The sequence below is a fragment of the Triticum aestivum genome, chromosome 2A (assembly GCF_018294505.1).
Source record: "Triticum aestivum cultivar Chinese Spring chromosome 2A, IWGSC CS RefSeq v2.1, whole genome shotgun sequence".
Lineage (NCBI taxonomy): Eukaryota > Viridiplantae > Streptophyta > Magnoliopsida > Poales > Poaceae > Triticum > Triticum aestivum.
The window spans coordinates 210,914,670-210,937,482 of NC_057797.1; the positions used below are offsets into that span (position 1 = coordinate 210,914,670).

The 22,813-nt window shown below is 40.5% G+C and overlaps 1 protein-coding gene across 1 annotated transcript; it reads right to left on the reverse strand.

Annotated features, from left to right (window-relative positions):
• Window positions 1-1,761: 1,761 nt before the first annotated feature.
• LOC123188404 (syntaxin-132) lies at window positions 1,762-5,101 on the reverse strand. The gene is made up of 13 exons (XM_044600494.1): window positions 4,961-5,101; window positions 4,451-4,558; window positions 4,249-4,305; window positions 4,065-4,113; window positions 3,876-3,964; window positions 3,709-3,782; window positions 3,307-3,349; window positions 3,165-3,225; window positions 3,033-3,058; window positions 2,864-2,941; window positions 2,677-2,757; window positions 2,216-2,281; window positions 1,762-2,113 (listed from the first exon to the last, which is right to left on the reverse strand). Exons 1-13 carry the CDS (start codon window positions 4,976-4,978, stop codon window positions 1,952-1,954), a joined length of 912 nt encoding a protein of 303 aa, XP_044456429.1. The 5' UTR covers window positions 4,979-5,101; the 3' UTR covers window positions 1,762-1,951.
• Between the last annotated feature and the right edge of the window lie 17,712 nt (window positions 5,102-22,813).

A 22,813-nucleotide genomic window follows, 5' to 3' on the forward strand; every position in this document is an offset into this window, starting at 1 on the left:
ACAAGAGAAACATGGGCATACTCGTGAGAACCGAATTAATGAGAATTAATCGGCCTCCGTATGACATTAGCTTGCCCTTCCAGCAGCTCAGTTTCTTCTCAAATCGATCCTCAATGCACTTCCATTCTCTATTTGTCAGCTTACGATGGTGAATTGGTATACCCAAATACGTGAAAAGTAAAGCCCCCAATTCGCACCCGAACAATTGTTTGTAAGCAACTTGTTCCCCATTAACTCTTCCAAAACAGAACAATTCGCTTTTATGGAAGTTAATCTTTAACCCGGTCAATTGTTCGAATAAGCATAACACCAGCTTCATGTTTCTCACTTTTGCCAAGTCATGCTCCATGAAGATGATAGTATCATCGGCGTACTGTAAGATAGACACACCTCCATCAACTAGATGAGGAACCAGGCCACCTACCTGACCAGCATCCTTACCCCTTCCTATTAGAATCCTCAACATGTCGACTACTATGTTAAACAGAATAGGGGACATCGGATCTCCTTGTCTCAGGCCCTTATGTGTCTGGAAGTAATGACCTATGTCGTCATTCACTTTAATTCCAACACTCCCTTTTTGCTTGAAAGATTCTACCTGGTGTCTCCAGGCCTGATCAAAACCTTTCAAACGCAATGCCTGTTGAAAAAATGGCCATTTGACTTTATCGTACGCTTTTTCAAAATCCACTTTGAAAACAACCCCGTCTAGTTTTTTCGTGTGAATTTCATGGAGCGTTTCATGAAGGACCACAACTCCTTCTAGGATATTTCTGTCTGACATGAAAGCAGTTTGGGACGGCTGCACCAAAGAGTGCGCAATCTGCGTGAGTCTATTAGTCCCAACCTTGGTAAATTTTTTAAAACTTACGTTAAGAAGATAGATCGGCCTGAACTGCTTAATTCTCACAGCCTCTGTTTTCTTAGGAAGCAAAGTTATCGTTCCAAAATTCAGATGAAACAACTGAAGCTGTCCGGAGAATAAATCATGGAACATTAGTATCAAATCCCCTTTAATAATATGCCAGCACTTTTTATAAAACTCCTTTATTGTTCTTCATCTGTGAAATAGGTTCAAATACCTTTTTCTCCGAAAATGGGGCGGTCAAAATATCATTCTCATCCGCAGCAAGTTGAGGAACATCCTCAACCCTCGACTCATCCAAGGATACGAAATTATCCTCCGGAGGTCCAAACAGCTGCTTGTAGTAATTGGTTATGTATAATTTTAGGTTTTCCTGTTCTAAAATCGTCCCCTTGTCTTGCTTAAGCTGAAAGATTCTTTTCTTTCTGTGCTTGTCATTGGCGATCACATGAAAGAATTGAGTGTTAACGTCTCCTTGGACAACTTTGCGAACTTTAGCTCGCAATGCCCACTTCAATTTCGCCTCTCGCAGGAGTTCTTTCAATCTCATCTCCGCGTCTACTTTAGCATGTAGCTCCGTGGTCTCTAGAATTGTGGACTCGGCTTTTAAATCTAGGAACTGAATAAGTGTAAGGAGCCTCTCCTTTTCCACCTTATAAATCCCACTAAGATGCTTAGCCCACCCACGGAAGAAACTTCTTAAGTGCCTTATCTTATTCTGCCATCTTTCAGGTCGTCACTGAATTGGATAAGTCAATTGCTATTGAAACGCTTATGTATGTCAACTCAAACAAGCCTTCCATCAATATAAGAGTCTCCATTTTGTGGCAAGATTTGTTTGTAATCAGGACAACGAAGTTCTTAGAGCTCTAAGCAACTGTTTCTTGGTTCCACCTTATAGATTTAAAAATTGTCACATGCCAAACCATACGTATCACTGTAACTAAGTACATAAATAAATGATTAAAGCACCCTCAACTAAGTAGTAGGAGTACATCAGAAAGGCTCACTCAAGTATATCAATTATTAAGTGGATAAAGCATGTTTTGCAAATTGCAACATGCGTCCCACAAAGGGATTTTTTTTCTACTTAGCCCAAGGCTTTAGAACTGAAAGCACGATAATCACCGCGATGATGAGAAGCATGATAATTGCGATCATCATGCACTTCCTTGACTTCTTCTGCAGGCTCTTGGCGCTGCGCAACGCTTCGGTCCCAGTTTGCACGTGGTTTACAGCATTCTGAACCTGGGAGTTGAAACGCAGCAGCAAGCATGAACATCTAATAACTTTACAGAATTCTCAGTAGGATCGGCAAAACAGAAAGCAAAAGGAAAAGATGTAATAGACCTGGCTCTCTATGTTATCCAATATCTCTCCTTGTGCATCGACAAGCGCTGCCATGTCTGCAAAAATCTGAATCCACAATGTTAGATGCCATTGGTAAACTATGAACAAGAACATGTGAAATCGCTGGAGGTTTGGATGAAGTCTTGATTTTGGACCAACGATCTAACATTGTTAATTATAAGTGAAGACAGTACATCAGACCGAAGAAACCGAAACAAAAATTCTTTTTCGAAGAAACCGATAAAGAACATTGGTAAAGTATGACCAAGAATATGTGAAAACAATAGAGGTTCAGTTGATATCTTGATTACTATTTTTTGCAAAAAAAAAAAGATCGAAGAAACCGAAACAAAAACGACAAACAAAGAACATTGACAAACTCTAAAATTACAACAAAGCTCTCTGAAGTTTTGATATTTGACCAAGAGCTAAACGGAAAGGCGCAGTCTGCCAAAAATTACCTGTTGCAATTCTAGAAGCTTTTTTTCAATATCCACCACTACATCATGCCGTTCCTGAATTTCTTCAACCGTGGCCATAATCTTTTCGCCGATGGCAATTTATAAAAAATGAATCAAGAATCATCAGACTCGACAACATGAGGTTAGCAACACAAGTTGTTGGGGGACAGAATAAACCACAATCAACCTGCCCTCGGCCGATTCCTTGAATAGCCTTCTCAAAGATCTGCTCGCTGCTTCCGGTCTCAATGAGGTTATCAATCACCTAGTCATGTTTTCATGACACATTGAATTCAGAAAGACAGATGCATTTTTCATTTTCCATGTACAAAATGTAATATGACTAGCATCCTCACCTCATCAGAAGGCTTTGTTCCAGTGACTGCGGTTCCAACATTTAGGTTTATCAAAAAACGGTAGCAAGACGATTTAAACTGAAATTATAGATCAACACGAGCATAATGCATTAAGAATAAAGCTCTCCTGACCTGTGAAGAACCTTCTCTCAACGACTTCTCGATACTCTTGCTGGATAGTTTGCCTCAAATTCTGTAAAAATGTGGATTAATATAGTGCATTCTCCTTGTTTGTTTCGGCGCAGAAGATGGGCAGTGAGTTAGATAACCAAACCTGGAAATCGTTCATTCTTTCTTTAAGCCTCTTCTTCAGTGTACTGCAATCATCAAAAGCTAGCAAAGTATCACCGTTTTTGTTGGTGGAAAAAGCACTACATTAAACTTTTCCCTGACAGCCTAAAATGATTTTGGACTAGCTCATTTTATTTTATTTTTGAAACAAGAGGACTAGCTCATTATTAAACTGGTATAGGTCCGCCGTCCCGGAAAGAACTGGAATGTAGCCAGCTTATTATGTCACATATTGTTTTCTGCGGTCATTGGAGGGTCAGTATTTTTAGAGATTAACTATATGGTTTTGCTGTCTAACAAGTTGTCCTAGCACCAAGCAATTATTTATATGCACTAACCTGCTGTCGATGATTAAATTTACTCAAGAAAGGGACGGATATCTTACATGGTCATCGACATCCTCGATCGATCTACACTTGTGCCCTTCCCACAACCTGGCTTCTTCCTGTTAGCAAGATTCTGGAAACAGAAAAGGTGAGTGAAACCTGAACATTCTCTTAGTCAGGTGAATTCAGGTGCTGCTGAACTAGAAAGGTTAATGCCGGTCAGTACATTTCTGTCCATTTGCTCTAGCTTCACTTTTATGCTTCGTGCGATCTTCCCCACTTCATCGATGTCTTTCTCCATGCGTCCCTTGATTGCTGGAAGATGCATCATTTAAACGCTCCGCGTATATCTTACCACATTACCACTCAGAAATGCAATCAGTACATATATACAAGTAAAGGATGGAGTTCAAACCTTTCATTGCAGAGGCCTTAGTGGCTGATTTTGACTCCTCGTTGGCTTCCTGCAGGTGGAAAGAAAGAATTAATTTTCCTTGTCAATAGTACAAGTTAGAGACTAAGGTGATGGCAAGATGTAACTAAATATTGTTTTAAAAAGGAAAAGAGCTCATGTCTGAAACGTCTGAAACAAAATTTACCTGAAGTTTCTGAACTATATTAGACATCTTGTCCAGCAGCATCTCGATCTCTTTGACCTATATCACGACAGCTTACTTTAAGAATGTAGGACGATGATTTTCTACAGTTAATAGCACTTACACAAATTGTCCTCTCGCTGCACAACTGAGGTTGCCATCAAAATACATCGAAACTTTGATGCTCATGGACTAGATAACGTACCTCTTTGAAGAAGTCTTCGAGTCCATAATCTGATTTGTCCTTGGAGTTCTGGCGCCCCATCTCGATGTCCCTCTCCTTTGGGGGCTTCGCGTCCATTTCAAAAGAATCCTACGATCCAGTTGATCGAAAGCATCAACAATCATACAGTAATTGCAAGTTCCACCCATTTACTGAAGGTTCCAACCAATAGGATTTGGACGTATGACCGATTACTTTTCACGTTTGACTTATCTGGAAATCAATCAGGGTTATGCAGCACGTCTAATTATTGATCTATGATGACACTAGTAGAAACCAAACGAACTTTCTTTGTTCGAAAAGGAGGATGAAACCCGGGGCCTAAGAAGAAACGAACTGTAAAGCAGTTGGCGGCACGAACTGTATCTACATTCGTTGAATTACGGCCGCTGACAGAGAGAAAACGAAGAAGCAGCGCAAGTAATAAGGAAGAAGAAAAGGAACCGCGTCATCTTGGACAGAGATTATCTTGTAAATTGTAAAGAACATTACCGTCAAAAGGTTGTTCATCTTGGCTTCCTGTGTGGAGAGAGAGAGAGGGAGAGAGGGAGAGAGGCGAAGGAAGATGAGATGAAGAAATGATGAGGTGACGGTGACTTTGGAAAGATCGTCCTGGTGTGGTGTGGAACGCCGGCCAACGATGGAACCAAATAACTATACCAGACAACTGGGTTTAGTAAAAATTAACAGCGACGTTAATTCGTTTCTTTGCTTGCCGTCTAGGGGGAACAGCGATTGCGTGCGTCTCCGTGGAAAGTGGAAACAGCCACGGTGACTGTTTTTCTTTTCTTTCTGAGATGTAAACCTGCTGACTGTTGTGCTGCAACCGGCAACTCCGCTGTGCGGCCTCCTTACTGTCGCGGTTTACTCCCACGTTAACGCTCAATGCGACCACCGCATAATGCAGCAAAAAAAAAAAAAACCCAAAATCACTAGTTAAGAGTTATCGTCACTTGTCGTAACTAAAAGTCTTTTTTTTGTATATTCATTTATTCAAAATATTTTATCTCTTCAATTGTGCGTTAGAATTTTGAACTATTTTCACCATTGGATTACTCATGTCGAGATCTTCGATCTCATATTAATAGGTTTCGACAAACTTTTTTTCCACAAAAAATATCAAAATAGGCTGGAGCCGAGAGCACGCTTTTTTTCCTTTTTCTTTTCAAGAACCATAACTGTGCTTCTTGTAGAAGCACATGATTTTTTTTTCCTTTTTCGAGAAGTATAGTTATGCCTCTCCCGAAAGCAAATATGTGCTTCTTGCGAAAGCACAATTTTTCATTCTAACAAACACAGGTATGCTACTCGCAGAAATGAATATGTGCCTCCTTAAGAAGCAACATGTGCTTCTTTTGAAAGCACATTTGTTTTTCAAGAAGCACAACTGTACTTTTTGCAGAAGCACACCTGTGTCTCTACGAGAAGTAGAGTGTTTCATGTGAAAGCATAGATTTTTTTCCCTTTATGTTAAGCATAATCGTGCTTCTCTTGAAAGAAAATATGTGCCTTTACGAGAAGCAAATCCGTATTTCTCATGGAAATACATTCTTTTTCTCTCGCAAAAGCAAATTTGCCTCTCATGAAAGCACATTTTTTTTTCTTTTCGAGAGGCACATCTGTACTTCTCCCGGAAGCCAACTTGTGCCTACACGAGAAGCAAATTCATGCTTCTCAGGGGAGCACAAATTCTCACATTAGCTAATTTGTGCCTCTACAAGAAGCAAATGTGTGTTTCTCGTGAAAGCATACTTTTTTTCACAGAAATAAAATTTCATGATTTTTTCCTCCAAAATGTATGAAAAACCGTGCCAAACCGATTCTTTTTAAATAACACCAAGAAACAATCTAAAACCTGAAAACTCATACAGAAAAATAAAGGAAACAAAATTCCGAGGGAGGGGCAGCACGCGACATGTGGCGGCAACTGAACGCACCATTTGTCTTGCTCTAAGGGCACAAAAAATGAGCCCTGGAGGTCCGGAATACCCTGCAATGGTATCATTTGAAGCCAGGAGAAAGTGGTTCCACTTGGCAGGCCCAGTAAAGGTAACCTCGGGAAAAAAAATTCATGCGGCTTTTATCAACACTATTTCTGTGTACGATTTATGGCAATGATTTTTCATGAAAATGTTTTTGAAAGTTTAAAAAGGTTGTAAATTTAGAAAACTTTACAAATATTATTTAATTTTGGTGAATTTTCAAAACATCTTTGCTAATCTAAACATGTTGCATAATTTAGAAGAAGTTTACAAAATTTCAAAATGTTCCAAGTTTTTAACAAAAAATGTTCGCAATATAAAAACTATTTCTGAATTTTGCTGATAATATAAAAAATAGTAAAAAAATAAAATGTCCATATATTTAAAATATGCTCGTGTATTTGAAAAAAGCATGAATTTGGAAATATTCATGAGTTTTAAAAATGTTCACGCAGTTTGAAAGTGTTCATGAATTCAAAAAATATTCATAAAATCAAAATTGTTTTTGAAGCTAAAATAGAAAAGGAACAAAAATGGTAAGATAAAATAAAAATAAAAAAATAAAATAGGAATAAAAACCAAATAGAAACCTAGCAAAGAAACACATAAAAGAAGAAAAAACGGCCTGAGGCTTCTACAAACTGGGTGAAAATTTCCGAAAACCACCACCAAGAGCTTTGTAGTCCGCAAATGGGCCGACACACTTGCGTTGTTGTGTCATCAATTTGGTTGACACGTATCACAGTAGGTAACTCATATCATTCTTGTCTAAACAAGGTAATACATATCATTCGCTGGGGACCTCCTATACAATGCTTTGTGTGTCGAATTGCCCTTAGTTCTCACATGCGTGAGCTATTGGCCGGCCCATTAAGCCAAGTCCCTCCTACCACGTTTTATGTAACGAGCGACGTAAAAATACTGCAAAAGGGGACCCGTTCGTGAGAACTCGAGCTCGGGACCCCTGCCACTCGACCTGATGAATGCTTGTGATGTTATATAGCGCGGAAAATATAAGAACACACAACAGTGTTGATATATATAAAAAATCAGAATTACCTAAAAACTTTTCTTGAATTTTTTTTGAACAATTTTGAAATCCTGAATATTTTTTGAATTTAAGAACCAAATTTAAAAAACATTTTAAAAGTTGACCATAGTTTTCAAACATAAACATTCTTAAAATGCGAACATTTTCAAACCTATTTTTTAAAACAAAAAGGTTTTGGAATTCCCAAACATTATTTGAATTTATGAACAACATTTGTAAAATCAATTTTTTATGAAATTTCAAAAAAAATGTAAAAGCAGGAGCATTTTTGAATTTACAAACATTTTTAGAAAACATGCAAATTTTTCGAAACTCCCTGAACTTTATTTGTATTTGTGAAAAAAATAGAAAACCTTGAGTATTTTCCGAATATGCAAAGAAATTTTAATAAAGGGGACTTTTTTTTTAGAAATTCCCTAATATTTTTCGAATTTTTGATTTTCTTTAAATATGGACAACAATTGAATACAGGGACATTTGTTGAACTTCTTAACAAATTTTGAGAATCGCAAACATTTTTTCGAATCCTGAACTTTTTTTGAATTCATTATTTTTAAAAACAATTGGAACATTTTTCGAAGTTTTGAACACTTTATGAAAAACACAAACAATTTTGGAACATATTAAAAAAATAGCATAAATAAACTTTTAAACCGAAAAAAGTAAATCAAACGGAAAGAAAAAGAAAAAGGAGAGAAAAGAAAAAAATTAGGAAAAAAATTACAACACATGAACAGTTTTTGAAATTATGAACAATTGTTTGAAAACACTACTATTTTTTAAAACATGGATATTTTTTGCAATTCCCAAACATTTTTTTAGTTTGTGAACAAAATTTTAAAATGCACACATTTTTTTGAAATTTTAAACTTTTTGGAGAAGAAGGGAACAATTTTTGAAATTCATTTTTTGGGATTTCCAAAAGAAGTTTGAAACAAGTTTTTTTAAAATAATGAACCTTTTTTAATTTCTGATAAAAAGATATTTTGCGACTTTGATAAAATGTTTCCGATTTAAAAAGCTGATTGCAAATTAGAAACGTTTGCAGATTGGAAAAATATTTGGTAACTGAAAATGTTTGAGAAATTCTAAAATGGATAAAACAAATTAGCAAAAAGGAAAAAAGAAATGAAAAAACTAGAAGAAAAGCAAAAGAAAGAAACGAAAAATGGAAAGGGAAAAAAGGGAGAAAAAGAAGGATGAAACCAGGAGGAAAGGTACAAAAACAACCCCTCCCCCCCCCCCAACCCATTTTTTACTTCCAGACATTTTGGATGATGTAACTCTGTTTTAAGTTGAATAAAGTGAGCCAAATGGCTTTCCCCTAAAAAACAAATCTGGATACTGTCAACTGAAATGTTTTGGGACCTTCCTAAAACTATCAGACACCGAAACATTAGTGGGCCAACCCACCTAGACATTGTACAGGCAGGGGAGAGGATGTGTGTTCGGTCGACACTCCTCGTCCTACATGGGAATATGATATGCCATCATCGCACATGCTCGACGGAGAAGCAAGAAAGATTGAGGGCCCCGATGGAGTAGTTGGGTTGGCGTTGAAGAATCAGCCAACCTTGTTCATCCATCCAGGATCTACCTTGCTCGCTCGATTCGTCTACGTGTATGCTCCGCTGGCAACATCTCCGTATTTCGGCAAATTGTCAACCTAACACACATAGCGAGACATGATGGGCCGGCCCAACTAGTGTTAGTTTGCTTCTATTTTTAGGAAAGTTTGGGTCCTGTTTTAGAAACGTTCTATAATTCTCCATTCTAGTTTTTTATTTTTCTTTCTTTTCTTGTTTTCTCTACTACCTTTCCTTTTCCTCCTTTTTTCTTTTCCATTTATTTTTTTAGTCTTTTTCTTGGAAAAAGCATGAAATTATTTAAAAATGTTCATAAAATTTTAAAATCATTCATAAAAAATTGAAAATATGTTAAATTTTATAGAAAATGTTTATGTTTCTCCTCAAAAAGAATTCACAAAAGTTTTAAAAATGTTCGCTTTTTCCAAAAAGTGTTCTCTATTTTTCAAAATAGTCTTCCCTTTGTAAAATAATAATTTCTTGTTTTTGGAAAACCAAATAACCCTATGTAAACTAATAAAACCGAAAAAACCAAATACCATAGGCGTCAAGTGCCCTTTTGTGAATTGTTGAAATCTAGACGCGGAGTGCATCACACATGAGCTCTCAGTAGCACACATGTCGTGAGCCATTTTTGTGTCAAATTTTGTATAATATTTTTTTCATGTTTCCTTTTCAATTTTAGTTTGTTTTTAATTTTATTTTTGAATACCGCTTACCCTTACTAGTTCACCTTTCTTATGGGCGTCTTATTCATGATGGGATATTGGCACTTCATGAAACTATTCAGAGGGTTAAGGTTCAGCGCCATAAAGGTGGGTTCCTTAAGATGGATTGCCAAAAGGCCTATGATCGCTCAGACTAGTCCTTTCTCCGTAAAGTTCTTGAGCGGAGGGGGTTCGATGATCCTTGGTGTTGATGGATCATGCAGATGGTGATAAGTGGTAGCATCTCCATCAATGTTAATGGGGAGGTATGCCCCTATTTTAGGTCTTCAAGCGGGGTGAGGCAGGAGCATCATATTTTCCCTCCTCCTCTTTAACTTGTGGTTGACGCTTTGGTAGCCATCCTGGATAAACGTAGGATGGCCGGCCACATCTAAGGTGTGGTTGGTCGTATTATCCATGTAGGAGGTGTGACTCACCTCCAGTATGTGGATGATACGATGATCATGATGAAGGGGTTAGATCTGGATATCATCGATCTTAAGTTCCTTCTCGTCCTCTTTGCAGCCATGTCGGGCCTTAAGATGAACTTTGATAAGACTCAAGTTGTGATCATGGGGTTTTCGTCTGTGGATCAACATTGGATTGTGGACAACCTTAATTGTAGGTTGTCCTCCTTCCCCATCATATACTTGGGGACGTCGATTCAAATCTGGGACATTGACCCACTTATGAAGGGTGTTGCATTAAAGTCGAAGCTGTGGCACGGAAGATTCATCTCCAAAAAGAGTAAACCCATGATTATATACTCTTGTCTCTCTAGTCTCTTCATGTATGTGATGCGATTATATATTATATGCAAAGAAGGATGCATAGCTCCTTTCACAATGATGTATCACGATTCATCTGGCAAGCGACCAATGGGCGCCAGAAACACCACATGGTTAATTGGGAGAATATCTACTTGCTTACGAACATAGGGGACTATGTATCTGCAACTGCAGAATACAGGTATACTACAGTTTACAGTTGCCGCAAGGTAAACATATTACTGGTGCTGACAATTGTATGATGTGACTTAGTACAAGACAAGACAAAAGACAATCATTACACTAGTATATGTGCATCCTCGAAAGAAGGAAAATAAAGAAAAACACTAAATATTGGTGCCACCATCAATGTAAGTGGTGGTTCCGAACAACCCAAGGTGATAAGCGTCGACCAAATTCGGCATTTGACTAGGTCACGACTTAAGAGCACATCTAGCCAACAGCAGTGGACTTATCTATAGAAAAACAACAGTGTTTTTTTTTGAAACAATCGCAAGTTGCAACTTGCAGAAAGAATCATTAGTACAAGTTGGCGGCTTTTCTTTTGAAAAGGAGGATTACCTCCGACCTCTGCATCAATCAATGCATACAGCCATATTATTAGAAAACGTATCAAAGTCTTAATAATCATGTAGGCTCAAAATCCAAGCAAAAAAAAGAAAACAAATATGTAAAGCGCCACATCCGGCGATAAAGAATAGGCTACGATGCCTACACACCTAGCCTATTATTAGCTTGCCATCCAAATCGGCTGAAGATAGCCCGTGCTACCGTCTCCTAGCGGTTGCATCCAATAACCATAAGCTCTCTGTAGTCCGCATGAGTGAGTAACGACCACATACGGATCCAGGCTGTAGCTCAGTAGATAACCTGCAAAAAGTTAGTGAATTCTTTTCCATAAAAAAACATATCATCCCTATCCGAATATGTTTAGTTGTGTGTATGTCTACTCCATTAAGCCACGTCTCAAATAACGTGTTTATACTCATTGGAGGATGCATGTTAAAAGCTATATGAATGGGTCGCCGTAACAATTTTGCAAGTGGACACTCGAGAAAGAGATGTTTAATTGTTTCGTTTCGATCGCAAAAACATCACCTAGGGTTACCAACCCAATTTCTTTTCAGCAGATTATCTTTGGTCAAGATGACTTCTTTATGGACGAACCACATAAAGATCTTGATGCGGAGTGGAACTTTAATCTTCCATATGTGTAAAGACCTTGACAATGTCCCGGAATCAATTAAGTCCAAATACATGGATTTCACAGAGAATGATCCATTCATGGTTAACTTCCAACTAATTTTATCCGCCTGGTCTGTAAATTGAACATCCATCAACCTATGGACCAGGTATAACCAAGCATTCCAACGTTCCCCTATAAGAGATTTTCGAAATTAGATGTTAAGTGGCAGTGAGTTTAATACTGTGATAACATAATCCTCCCTATGTTGCACAATATTATATAGGGAACGGTATTGTAAAGCCAAAGGGGTCTTCCCTAGCCATGTATCCTCCCAGAATTTAATAGTGGTACCAGTACTAATTAGGAACTTCACCCGCTGAAAGAAAGATACTTTTGTCTTCATTAACCCTTTCCAAAAGGGTGAGTCTGTTGGCCTTGCATTCACCTGAGCCAAAGTCTTAATATGTAGGTATTTATTCCGCAAGATTTGTACCCCATGTCTTCGGTCTTAGTAGATAGTCTGTATAGCCATTTGCTAAGCAAATATCTATTCTTTACCTCTAAATTCTTGATCCCTAACCCACCCTGGTCTTTTGGTCTACACATGATATCCCATCTAGCCAGTCTATATTTCTTCTTGGCCTCATCACTTTGATCTGTAAAAGTCTAATTTTTTCCGTACACCTACCGGTACTTCAAAGAAAGATAAGAGGAACATCGGCAAACTCGTCAAAACCGAGTTAATCAACACCAGCCGCCCTTCGTAAGACATTAGCTTGCCCCTCCAGCTGCTTAATCTTTTTTCAAAGCTATCTTATATACATTTCCATTCTTTGTTCATTAACCGTCTATGATGAATTGGGATCCCTACATAACTAAAAGGTAAGGATTCCATTTCACAACTGAACATGTTTCTGTAATTGTCTTGTTCTTCTTTAGCTCTCCCAAAGCAGAACAATTTAGTTTTATTGAAGTTGATTTTGAGCGCAGACAGTTGCTCAAAAAAGGCATAAAATAAGCTTCATATTTCTAACTTTTGTAAGATCATGTTCCATGAAAATAATAGTATTATCTGCGTATTGTAGGACGGAGACGCCCCCCTCTACAAGATGGGGAACGAGGCCTTCTACTTGACCACTCTCTTTAGCCCGACTAATAAGTACTGCCAACATATCCACTACAATGTTAAACAGCACATGAGACATGTAGTCTCCTTGACGTAGCTCCTTACGTGTCTGGAAATAATGACCAGTGTCATCATTGACTTTTATCCCGACGCCGCCTTTCTGTATGAATGAATCAACCTGAGATCTCGAGACTTCGTTGTACCCCTTCATACGTAAGGATTGCTATAGTAAGGGCCATTTGACCTTATCATACGTCTTTTCAAAATCCACTTTGAAGATAATCCCATCTAGTTTCTTCGAATGGATTTTGTGTAATATTTCATGTAGGATTACCATTCCTTCTAAGTTTTGTTGTCCTGGTATAAAAGCAGTTTGAGTGGGTTGCATAGCCGAATGGTCTGGACCGATATATCCACAGTGGGTTGCACAGTTGAATGGTGGGTTGGCACAAATATCTTAAAGCTTACATTGAAAAGACATATCGGTCTAAACACAGGCGGCTTGATCCGTAGTTCCCAACAAATCCGGAGTCTGGACTGCCTCCAAACGGCGACGTCGCCGATCGCTTCGATGTCTCCGGGCCGACGCACATCATGTCCACAGTGGGCGCCGCCGCGCCGGCCACTCTCGCGTAATGATGATTGACTGGTATGTTACACTCTCGCGTAACGCCTGTCGTGCCGTGACATGCTCTTCTCTGCGGTTGGCAAGGAGAAGGAGCGGCCGCACCTCCTGCCGTCGGCGACGCTCGCGCACGCACTCCACCAGTGGTGGAAACCCACCAGCGAGCTCGGATTGAGCGACAGGCGTTATAGTTACCCTTGACCTTTGTGCATAAACTGGTGCCACGTTTGTCCTTGCTTCTATGTTCGTATCATTTTCTGAATGACGATCTTTGCACTTGTTAGTTACCCTTGATCCTTCGAGCATAAACCGATGCCATGTAATGCAAAGACAAAACCTTCGTGCCATACTTGTTAATTAGCCCAGTTAACTGTTTAGACACAAATTCAATTTTTCTTGAGAAGTTAAAAGGATCAATATGTATTGAACATAAAGTCGGATTTATGATCCGTTTGCACATTTGCGTTCAATGTAACAAGGGCTTTGAAATAACATCAATGAAACATGGAACAAAAACGAGAAAACCTAGTAAAACTTGATAAGCACGAATGTTTATTATAAATTCATAATATTAAGTTTTATTATGTCCACAAAAATAATCATATTGTTTCATTGTGGTTCACCATGTTCGGCAACATATCATCACTATGTTTCATACAGTTTCATCATGTTTTGGAACTTGAATTTTAAACTCATCAAAATATATTCAAAAGTGATATTGTTTCAAAGTCCTAATTGCAAGGAACATAGGGTTGCAAATGCATCATAAATTGAACTTGCGAAAGCTAAAGTAGATTCAAAATTTAATACCATAACCCTCTGTTCCAAAATATAGCGCGTTCTCGGTTTTCGCGCTTCAACTTTGACCATAAATTTAACCAACGAGATCAACTGCGGTGGGAGCAAAAATTATACCAGTGAATTCGTATTCAAAAGAAGTTTTCAATTATATAATTTTTGCTCCCACCACAGTCGGTCTTGTTGGTTAAATTTATGGTCAAAGTTGAAGCACGGAAACCGAGGACGCGCTATATTTTGGAACAGAGGGTTATCTATATCTATATCTACACCAATATAAAAAGATCCAAAGGGCAGATCCAACTCATCTCGGCCATTGAATTACGTCAATCCAACGATCTAAACTGCTCCAATGGCGAGCGTAAAACGTGTTTAACATGCAACTAATATCATACCAAATTTTGCACTGATCACAAAATTAACATATAAATAATAGCATACCAAATATCTACATGCAATTAATATATTACCTAAATATTAGCGCATTTACTACTGATATTAAATTGGTGTGGAGGCGGTGGTGTGGTGAGGAAAATATTGAAGGAATGCATTGGTTATTCAAGAAGCCGCAGGTGAACAGCGTATTGGTTGGAACCTCCGTCCACCGTAGCCATAGAGCGACGACACTGGAGTCGGTGAGGAATAGTTGCTGCTGAAAGAGGAAGCTACAATACAAGCTTCGATATCTGCACAATCCTGCATCGCGTGCATGCATAACCAGTCCGATGATAATTTTGTTGAAATAATTATGCATCTCTAGGATACCATTAGCAGAAACTGATTGCATCTGGATCACCTAAAAGCATGAACATAGAAGGGCTCACGGTCGAAAAAGGGCCCATTAGCGCCCACCGGTCCAGCAGAGAGCCGCGCGATGCTTTCAGTCGTCGGATCGAGCCGACGGATCGGATCGCCCTGCAAACGAGCAAAACAGCCGGCTGGGTCAAAACCCTAGACCATTTCCCCTCCTCCTCCCCGATTCTCATTCTCTCGCAGCGGCGTTCGACGGCGGCCCAAAAGGCACGCCATCCATGGCAACGCGGCGGCTGCGCTCGCCGGAGCAGCATGTCGTCGACGACGTCCGGCGTGCTCCTTCATCGAGCATGGTTGCTAGCGTCCGCATACATGGCGCATCAAGGAGGGAGGATGGGCGCCGGCCACCGCGGCATGAAGGGCGACGTTGACCTGTGCGGCGTCGGCCACACAGGGGGCACGTCCATTAGGGCGGCGGCGGCGGCTCAAGTTCTTCCCGCGCGTCGTCCTGAGGACGGCGGCGTCACGACGTCTCCGCCCTCGCACCGCGGTGGACGCGGTGCGGGCCCTGAAGGGAAGAGGCGGCTACGCGGCGCATTAGGTGAGGATTCTCCTCATTTCTTCTCCAATTCATGTACATCAGTGCTTGATTTGGGGGGAAAACAGTCCTAATTGCTGAATTAGGGTTCTTACGAAATTGGGGATTTTTTCTAGGGTTCTTGATGTGGGGATTCTACTGTTTGTATACTGTTTAGGCCTCTACCTTCTAATTTGCTTATCAAAATAAAAAAAAGAGATCAATACTTAAACATGATTGATTCTTATCAACCGTGACAGAACCATGAGCTTTAATCTTTAACATGGGTTAATTAAAAAAGAACTAACATTAACAGTAATGATCCGAAGCAAAATTAGGGTATCACATAATGATTTGCAGACGACAATTGGCATGAACATCAAACAATAGCATGAGCATGGGGCTACAACTTTTAATCTTGATCATAAAACCCTAAACCTGACTTGATCTAAACTTGATGTTGATCTACAGATCAATAATATAGGGACCTATTGCAATCAAACTTGACGACTGATACCATTGTTGGAATAATTATGCATCTCTAGGATACCATTAGCAGAAACTGATTGCATCTAGATCACCTAAAAGCATGAACAGAGAAGGCTTTAGGGGATCATTACATGTCACGGCAGTGGACATGATTGCCTGCTTGGTGCAGGCTTGATGCAGGGGTGATGTAGTCGAGGTAGAGGTTCTCCTCGACGTCATGATTCCTTCAGGACGCCACCGACACTGCCCAGGAACAGCGGCGGCGGCTGGCTTAGGTCTTCCCGTCGCTGCAGCACTCCCCCTGATCGGATGGGGTGAGAGAATATCGGGAGGAGAGTAAACCTTACGTGAATTGTTTTCTCGTAGGTGGCCAGCTCTCTCCCGTATCCTTTTAATATGGCGCTGGCGACAGGGGACCCAAAACCTGAGTTGGTTTTTGGGCACCCCCGATCAGGGCGCGTTAGTTCTGATCGAGGCTCACGTACATTGGTACGTGGACCCCTTCACTTATCGTTATCCCTTCTTTTTTCTGTTAGACTAATAGATCTAACTGGCCTGTTTAAGCCGTCAGAGCAAAACCAACATTCCCCCCCTTGATCGTTAGGCTTAACTTCATTCGCCCATTCTACATAGGAATGATGTACCAAAGTGAGGTGTTACTACAGCTTGAAACGCTATAGAACCTCAACACTTATAGCACACCCGCCTATTTCGAAATGGAAAACATTTTGCTAATTGGGGAGTGGTTTATTTTAATGGTCCTCTTATTCCAGAATCATAAGGCTTCCAGTAGTCCCATGTCGGCAACATGCTCACGAAAAATACTGGGTGGTAAGCCTTTTGTTAGCGAATCCGCAAGCATATGCTTCATTCTTATGTGTTTAACATCAACTGTTTGATATTGGATTCTATCTTTCACAACACGATACTGTATATCAATGTGTCTGGCAGCATTACTTGACCTGTTGTTACTCGTATAGAAAACTATTGGTTCATTATCACAGTACAATAAAATTGGTTTAGATATGCTGTCAACCACTTTAAGTCCGGAAATAAATTTCTTTAGCCATACAGCCTGCCCGGTGGCCTCATAACATGCTACAAATTCTGCTTGCATCGTAGATCCAGCAGTTAATGTTTGTTTGGAGCTTTTCCACGATATAGCTCCTCCCGCGAGTGTGAATATATAACTTGACGTGGATCTCTTACTATCCACACACCCGGCAAAATCAGAGTATGAATAACCAACAATTTCTAGGTTATCAGTTCTTCTATATGTAAGCATGAAATCCTTAGTTCCTTTCATATAACGCAAGCCTTTTTTTTGCGGCCTTCCAGTGGCCCGATCCTGGATTTGATTGGTATCTGCCAAGCATCCCGGTTACAAAACATAAATCTGGGCGTGTACACACTTGAGCATACATGATGCTTCCGACAGCTGAAGCATAAGGAACCGACTTCATCTGATCAGTTTCATATTGGTTCCTCGGACATTAAAATGTCTCAAACTTATCGCCCTTAACTATAGGAGCAGGTGAGGGTGAGCACTTATGCATATTGAATTTTTTCAGTACTCTCTCAAAGTATGCTTTTTGAGATAGTCCTAACGTTTTTTTGGACCTATCTCGATGAATCTCGATGCCGAGGACATACGAGGCTTCACCAAGATCTTTCATATCAAAACTGGATGACAGAAAATTCTTGGTCTCATGCAGCGTATCCTTATCGCTACATGCCAACAATATGTCATCAACGTATAGGACTAAAAATGTGAACCTACTGCCTTTAAACTTAACGTATATGCAGTTGTCCACAACATTTTCGGTGAAACCAAAAGTTTTGATAATTTTATCAAACTTGAGGTACCACTCTCTTGAAGCTTGCTTCAAGCCATAAATTGATTTCTTTAGATGACATGCTAAATGTTCCTTCCCTTCCACAACAAAGCCTTCTGGCTGAGCCATGTAAACGTTTTTTAAGACACCATTTAGAAATGTCGTTTTAACATCCATTTGGTGTAGTTCTAGGTCGGAATGAGCTGCTAATGCCATTATGATTCTGAAAGAATCCTTGGTTGACACAGGAGAGAAGGCTTGCTTATAATCGATGCCTTCTCTCTGTGTATACCCTTTTGCCACTAGCCTTGCCTTGAACCGTTCAACATTCCCTTTGGAATCATACTTGGTTTTGTAGACCCACTTGCAGCCTACTTTCTTAGCTCCATCGGGAACTTCTACTAAGTCCCATACGTCGTTTGAGCCCATAGATTTCAACTCGTCTTCCATGGCAACCAACCATTTGGACGAATTTTCGCTTTTAATGGCTTCCTTATAGGAGGTTGGATCCTCCACCTTTCCCATATCATTCATGTCCTCCATTAGAAAAGTGATATAATCATCTGATATGGCTTTCTTCCTCTCACGCCATGGTCTACCCATGGGCAGAGGTGGTGGTGGAACATCGTCATTTTCATTATTTTCTTGGAGATCCTCATTTGTGTTTGGATTCTCATTATTAGTTTCTGGATCACTATTCGACTGAGAGACTGAACCGTGAGATTCAGGATCATCAGATGTCACATTTCTTCGTATTGGAAAAATAATCTCTTGGATAGTCGGGGATGGCACACAAACCCGCTTCTCCTCAAGATCGATCTCCCTTAAATTTGTGGCCTCATTATCCTCAAAAAATACCGCTTGTCTAGTCTCCACAAATTTGGTGGTGTGACTTGGACAATAAAAACGATATCCCCTTCCCCTATGAGGGTATCCAACGAAAAAACAACTAACTGCTTTTGGATCCAATTTCTTAAGTTGTGGATTGAAAACTTTAGCTTCAGCAGGGCAACCCCACACCCGTAAGTAATTCAAAGCTCGGTTTCTTTCCCGCCCACATCTCGTAAGGTGTGTTCGGTGCTGACTTAGTTGGAGCAAGATTTAGTATGTGTGCAACTGTCTTTAATGCCTCTATTCAAAGGCTTACTGGTAAACTCGAGTGACTAAGCATGCTTCGCACCATATCCATAAGGGTGCGGTTGCGACGCTCGGCCACACCATTTTGTTGTGGCTCACCAGGCATTGAGTATTGAGCAATGATTCCATTTTCAGATAAGAACTTGGCAAAAGGTCCAGGAATCTGCCCATAAGGAGCATGCCACACAAACCCGCTTCTCCTCAAGATCGACCTCCCTTAAATTTATGACCTCATTATCCTCAAAAAATACTGCTTGTCTAGTCTCCACAAATTTGGTGGTGTGACTTGGACAATAAAAATGATATCCCTTTCCCCTATGAGGGTATCCAACGAAAAAACAACTAACTGTTTTTGGATCCAATTTCTTAAGTTATGGATTGAAAACTTTAGCTTCAGCAGGGCAACCCCACACCCGTAAGTAATTCAAGCTCGGTTTCTTTCCCGCCCACATCTCGTAAGGTGTGTTCGGTGCTGACTTAGTTGGAGCAAGATTTAGTATGTGTGCAGTTGTCTTTAATGCCTCTATCCAAAGGCTTACCGGTAAACTCAAGTGACTAAGCATGCTTCACACCATATCCATAAGGGTGCGGTTGCGACGCTCGGCCACACCATTTTGTTGGGGTTCACCACGCATTGAGTATTGAGCAATGATTCCATTTTCAGATAAGAACTTGGCAAAAGGTCCAGGAATCTGCCCATAAGGAGCATGCCTACCATAATACTCTCCCCCGTGATCAGACCGTACAACTTTGATTTTTGCGTTCAGTTGATTTTCAACCTCCACTTTATAGACTTTGAATTTCTCCAAAGTTTCCGATCGGTCACGTATGGGATAAATATATCCATAGCGGGAAAAGTCGTCTGTGAATGTAATGAATGAATCAAAACCATCTACAGACTTAACATTAAGGGGTCCACATATGTCGGTGTGAATTAATTCTAAAACCCCTGTGGCTCTTACTGCTCCTTTCTTAATTGTTTTTGCGAATTTTCCTTTAGTGCAGTCGACACATTTGTCTGCATCTGAGAAGTCTAATGGGAGGAGTATTTCATTTTAACTAAGCGTTCCATTCTCCCCCTCGAAATGTGGCCCAAACGATAATGCCACAATTTTGAAGAATTACTAACTCTTTTCCATTTCTTATCAACATTAATTTCATCACTCACATGAAGGAAATATGCCCTAGAGGCAATAATAAAGTTATTATTTATTTCCTCATTTCATGATAAATGTTTATTATTCATGCTAGAATTGTATTAACCGGAAACATGATACATGTGTGAATACATAGACAAACATATAGTCACTAGTATGCCTCTACTTGACTAGCTCATTAATCAAAGATGGTTATGTTTCCTAACCATTGACATGTGTTGTCATTTGATTAATGGGATCACATCATTAGGAGAATGAGGTGATTGACATGACCCATCCCGTTAGCTTAGCACTTGATCGTTTAGTATTCTGCTATTGCTTCCTTCATGACTTATACATGTTCCTGTAACTATGAGAATTGTGTAACTCCCGTTTACCGGAGGAACACTTTGGGTACTACCAAACGTCACAACGTAACTGGGTGATTATAAAGGAGTACTACAGGTGTCTCCGAAGGTACATGTTGAGTTAGCATAATTCGAGATTAGGTTTTGTCACTCCGATTGTCGGAGAGGTATCTCTGGGCCCTCTCGGCAATGCTCATCACCTAAGCCTTGCAAGCATGTAACTAATGAGTTAGTTATAAGATGAAGTATTACAGAACGAGTAAAGAGACTTGTCGATAACGAGATTGAACTAGGTATTGGATACCGACGATCGAATCTCGGACAAGTAACATACCAATGACAAAGGGAACAACGTATGTTGTTATGCGGTTTGACCGATAAAGATCTTCGTAGAATATGTAGGAACCAATATGGGCATCCAGGTCCCGCTATTGGTTATTGACCAGAGATGTGTCTCAGTCATGTCTACATCGTTCTCGAACCGTAGGGTCCGCACGCTTAAGGTTTCGATGACAGTTATATTATGAGTTTATGTATTTTGATGTACCGAAGGTTGTTCGGAGTCCCGGATATGATTGCGGACATGACGAGGAGTCTTGAAATGGTCGAGACATAAAGATTGATATATTGGACGGATATATTTGGACACCGGAAAGGTTCCGGAGAAGTTTGGAGCCCCGGGAGGTATATGGGCCTTATTGGGCCCATGTAGGAAGAAGAGAGAAGGAGCAAGGGAGGGGGGCGCGGCCCCCCAAGCCCAATCCGAATTGGGGAGGGGGGCCGGCCCCCCCTTTCCTTTCTCCTTCCCCCTCTTCCTATTACTACTACTAGTACTACTTCCTAATACTAGTACTCTTTCCTCCCCCTCCAAATAAGATAAGGAAAAGAGAGGGAAACCTACTTGGAGTAGGTTTCCCCCTCCTCATGGTGCGCCCCCCCTAGGGCCGGCCACCTCCTCCCTCCCTCCTTTATATACGGGGGTAGGGGGCACCCTAGAACACACAAGTTGATCATTGATCGTTCCTTAGCCGTGTGCGGTGCCCCCCTCCACGATATTACACCTCAGTCATATTGTAGCAGTGCTTAGGCGAAGCCCTGCAACAGGAGAACATCAAGATCGTCACCACGCCGTCGTGATGACGGAACTCCCCCTCGGCGCCTCTGCTGGATCGGAGATCGCGGGTGCGTCATCGAGCTGTACGCGTGTCAAGAACTCGGAGGTGCCGGAGTAACGGTACTTGGATTGGTTGAACCGGAGGACGTACGACTACTTCCTCTACGTTGCGTCAACGCTTCCGCTTCGGTCTACGAGGGTACGTAGACAACACTCTCCCCTCGTTGCTATATCATCACCATGATCTTGCATGTGCGTAGGAAATTTTTTGAAATTACTACGTTCCCCAACAGTGGCATCCGAGCCTAGGTTTTATGCGTTGATGTTATATGCACGAGTAGAACACAAGTGAGTTGTGGACGATATAAGTCATACTGCCTACCAGCATGTCATACTTTGGTTCAGCGGTATTGTGAGATGAAGCGGCCCGGACCGACATTACGCGTACGCTTACGCGAGACTGGTTTCACCGTTACGAGCACTCGTGCTTAAAGGTGGCTGGCGGGTGTCTGTCTCTCTCACTTTAGTTGAACCGAGTGTGGCTACGCCCGGTCCTTGTGAAGGTTAAAACGGAGTCTATTTGACAAACTATCGTTGTGGTTTTGATACGTAGGTGAGATTGGTTCTTGCTTAAGCCCGTAGCAGCCACGTAAAATTTGCAACAACAAAGTAGAGGACGTCTAACTTGTTTTTGCAGGGCATGTTGTGATGTGATATGGCCAAGACATGATGCTATATTTTATTGTATGAGATGATCATGTTTTGTAACCGAAGTTATCGGCAACTGGCAGGAGCCATATGGTTGTCGCTTTATTGTATGAAATGCAAACGCCCTGTAATTGCTTTACTTTATCTCTAAGCGGTAGCGATAGTCGTAGAAGCAATAGATGGCGTAACGACAACGATGCTATGATGGAGATCAAGGTGTCGCGCCGGTGACGATGGTGATCACGACGGTGCTTCAAAGATGGAGATCACAAGCACAAGATGATGATGGCCATATCATATCACTTATATTGATTGCATGTGATGTTTATCCTTTTTGCATCTTATCTTGCTTTGTTTGACGGTAGCATTTTAAGATGAT

Excerpts from the sequence above, each read along its gene's own strand:
- LOC123188404 (XM_044600494.1), bottom strand. Across the intron at positions 4,306-4,450 it reads TCGAAGACTTCTTCAAAGAG|GTCAAAGAGATCGAGATGCT; the intron begins GTACGTTATCTA and ends GTCGTGATATAG. Across the intron at positions 2,758-2,863 it reads AAGGAATCGGCCGAGGGCAG|ATTATGGCCACGGTTGAAGA; the intron begins GTTGATTGTGGT and ends ATCGGCGAAAAG.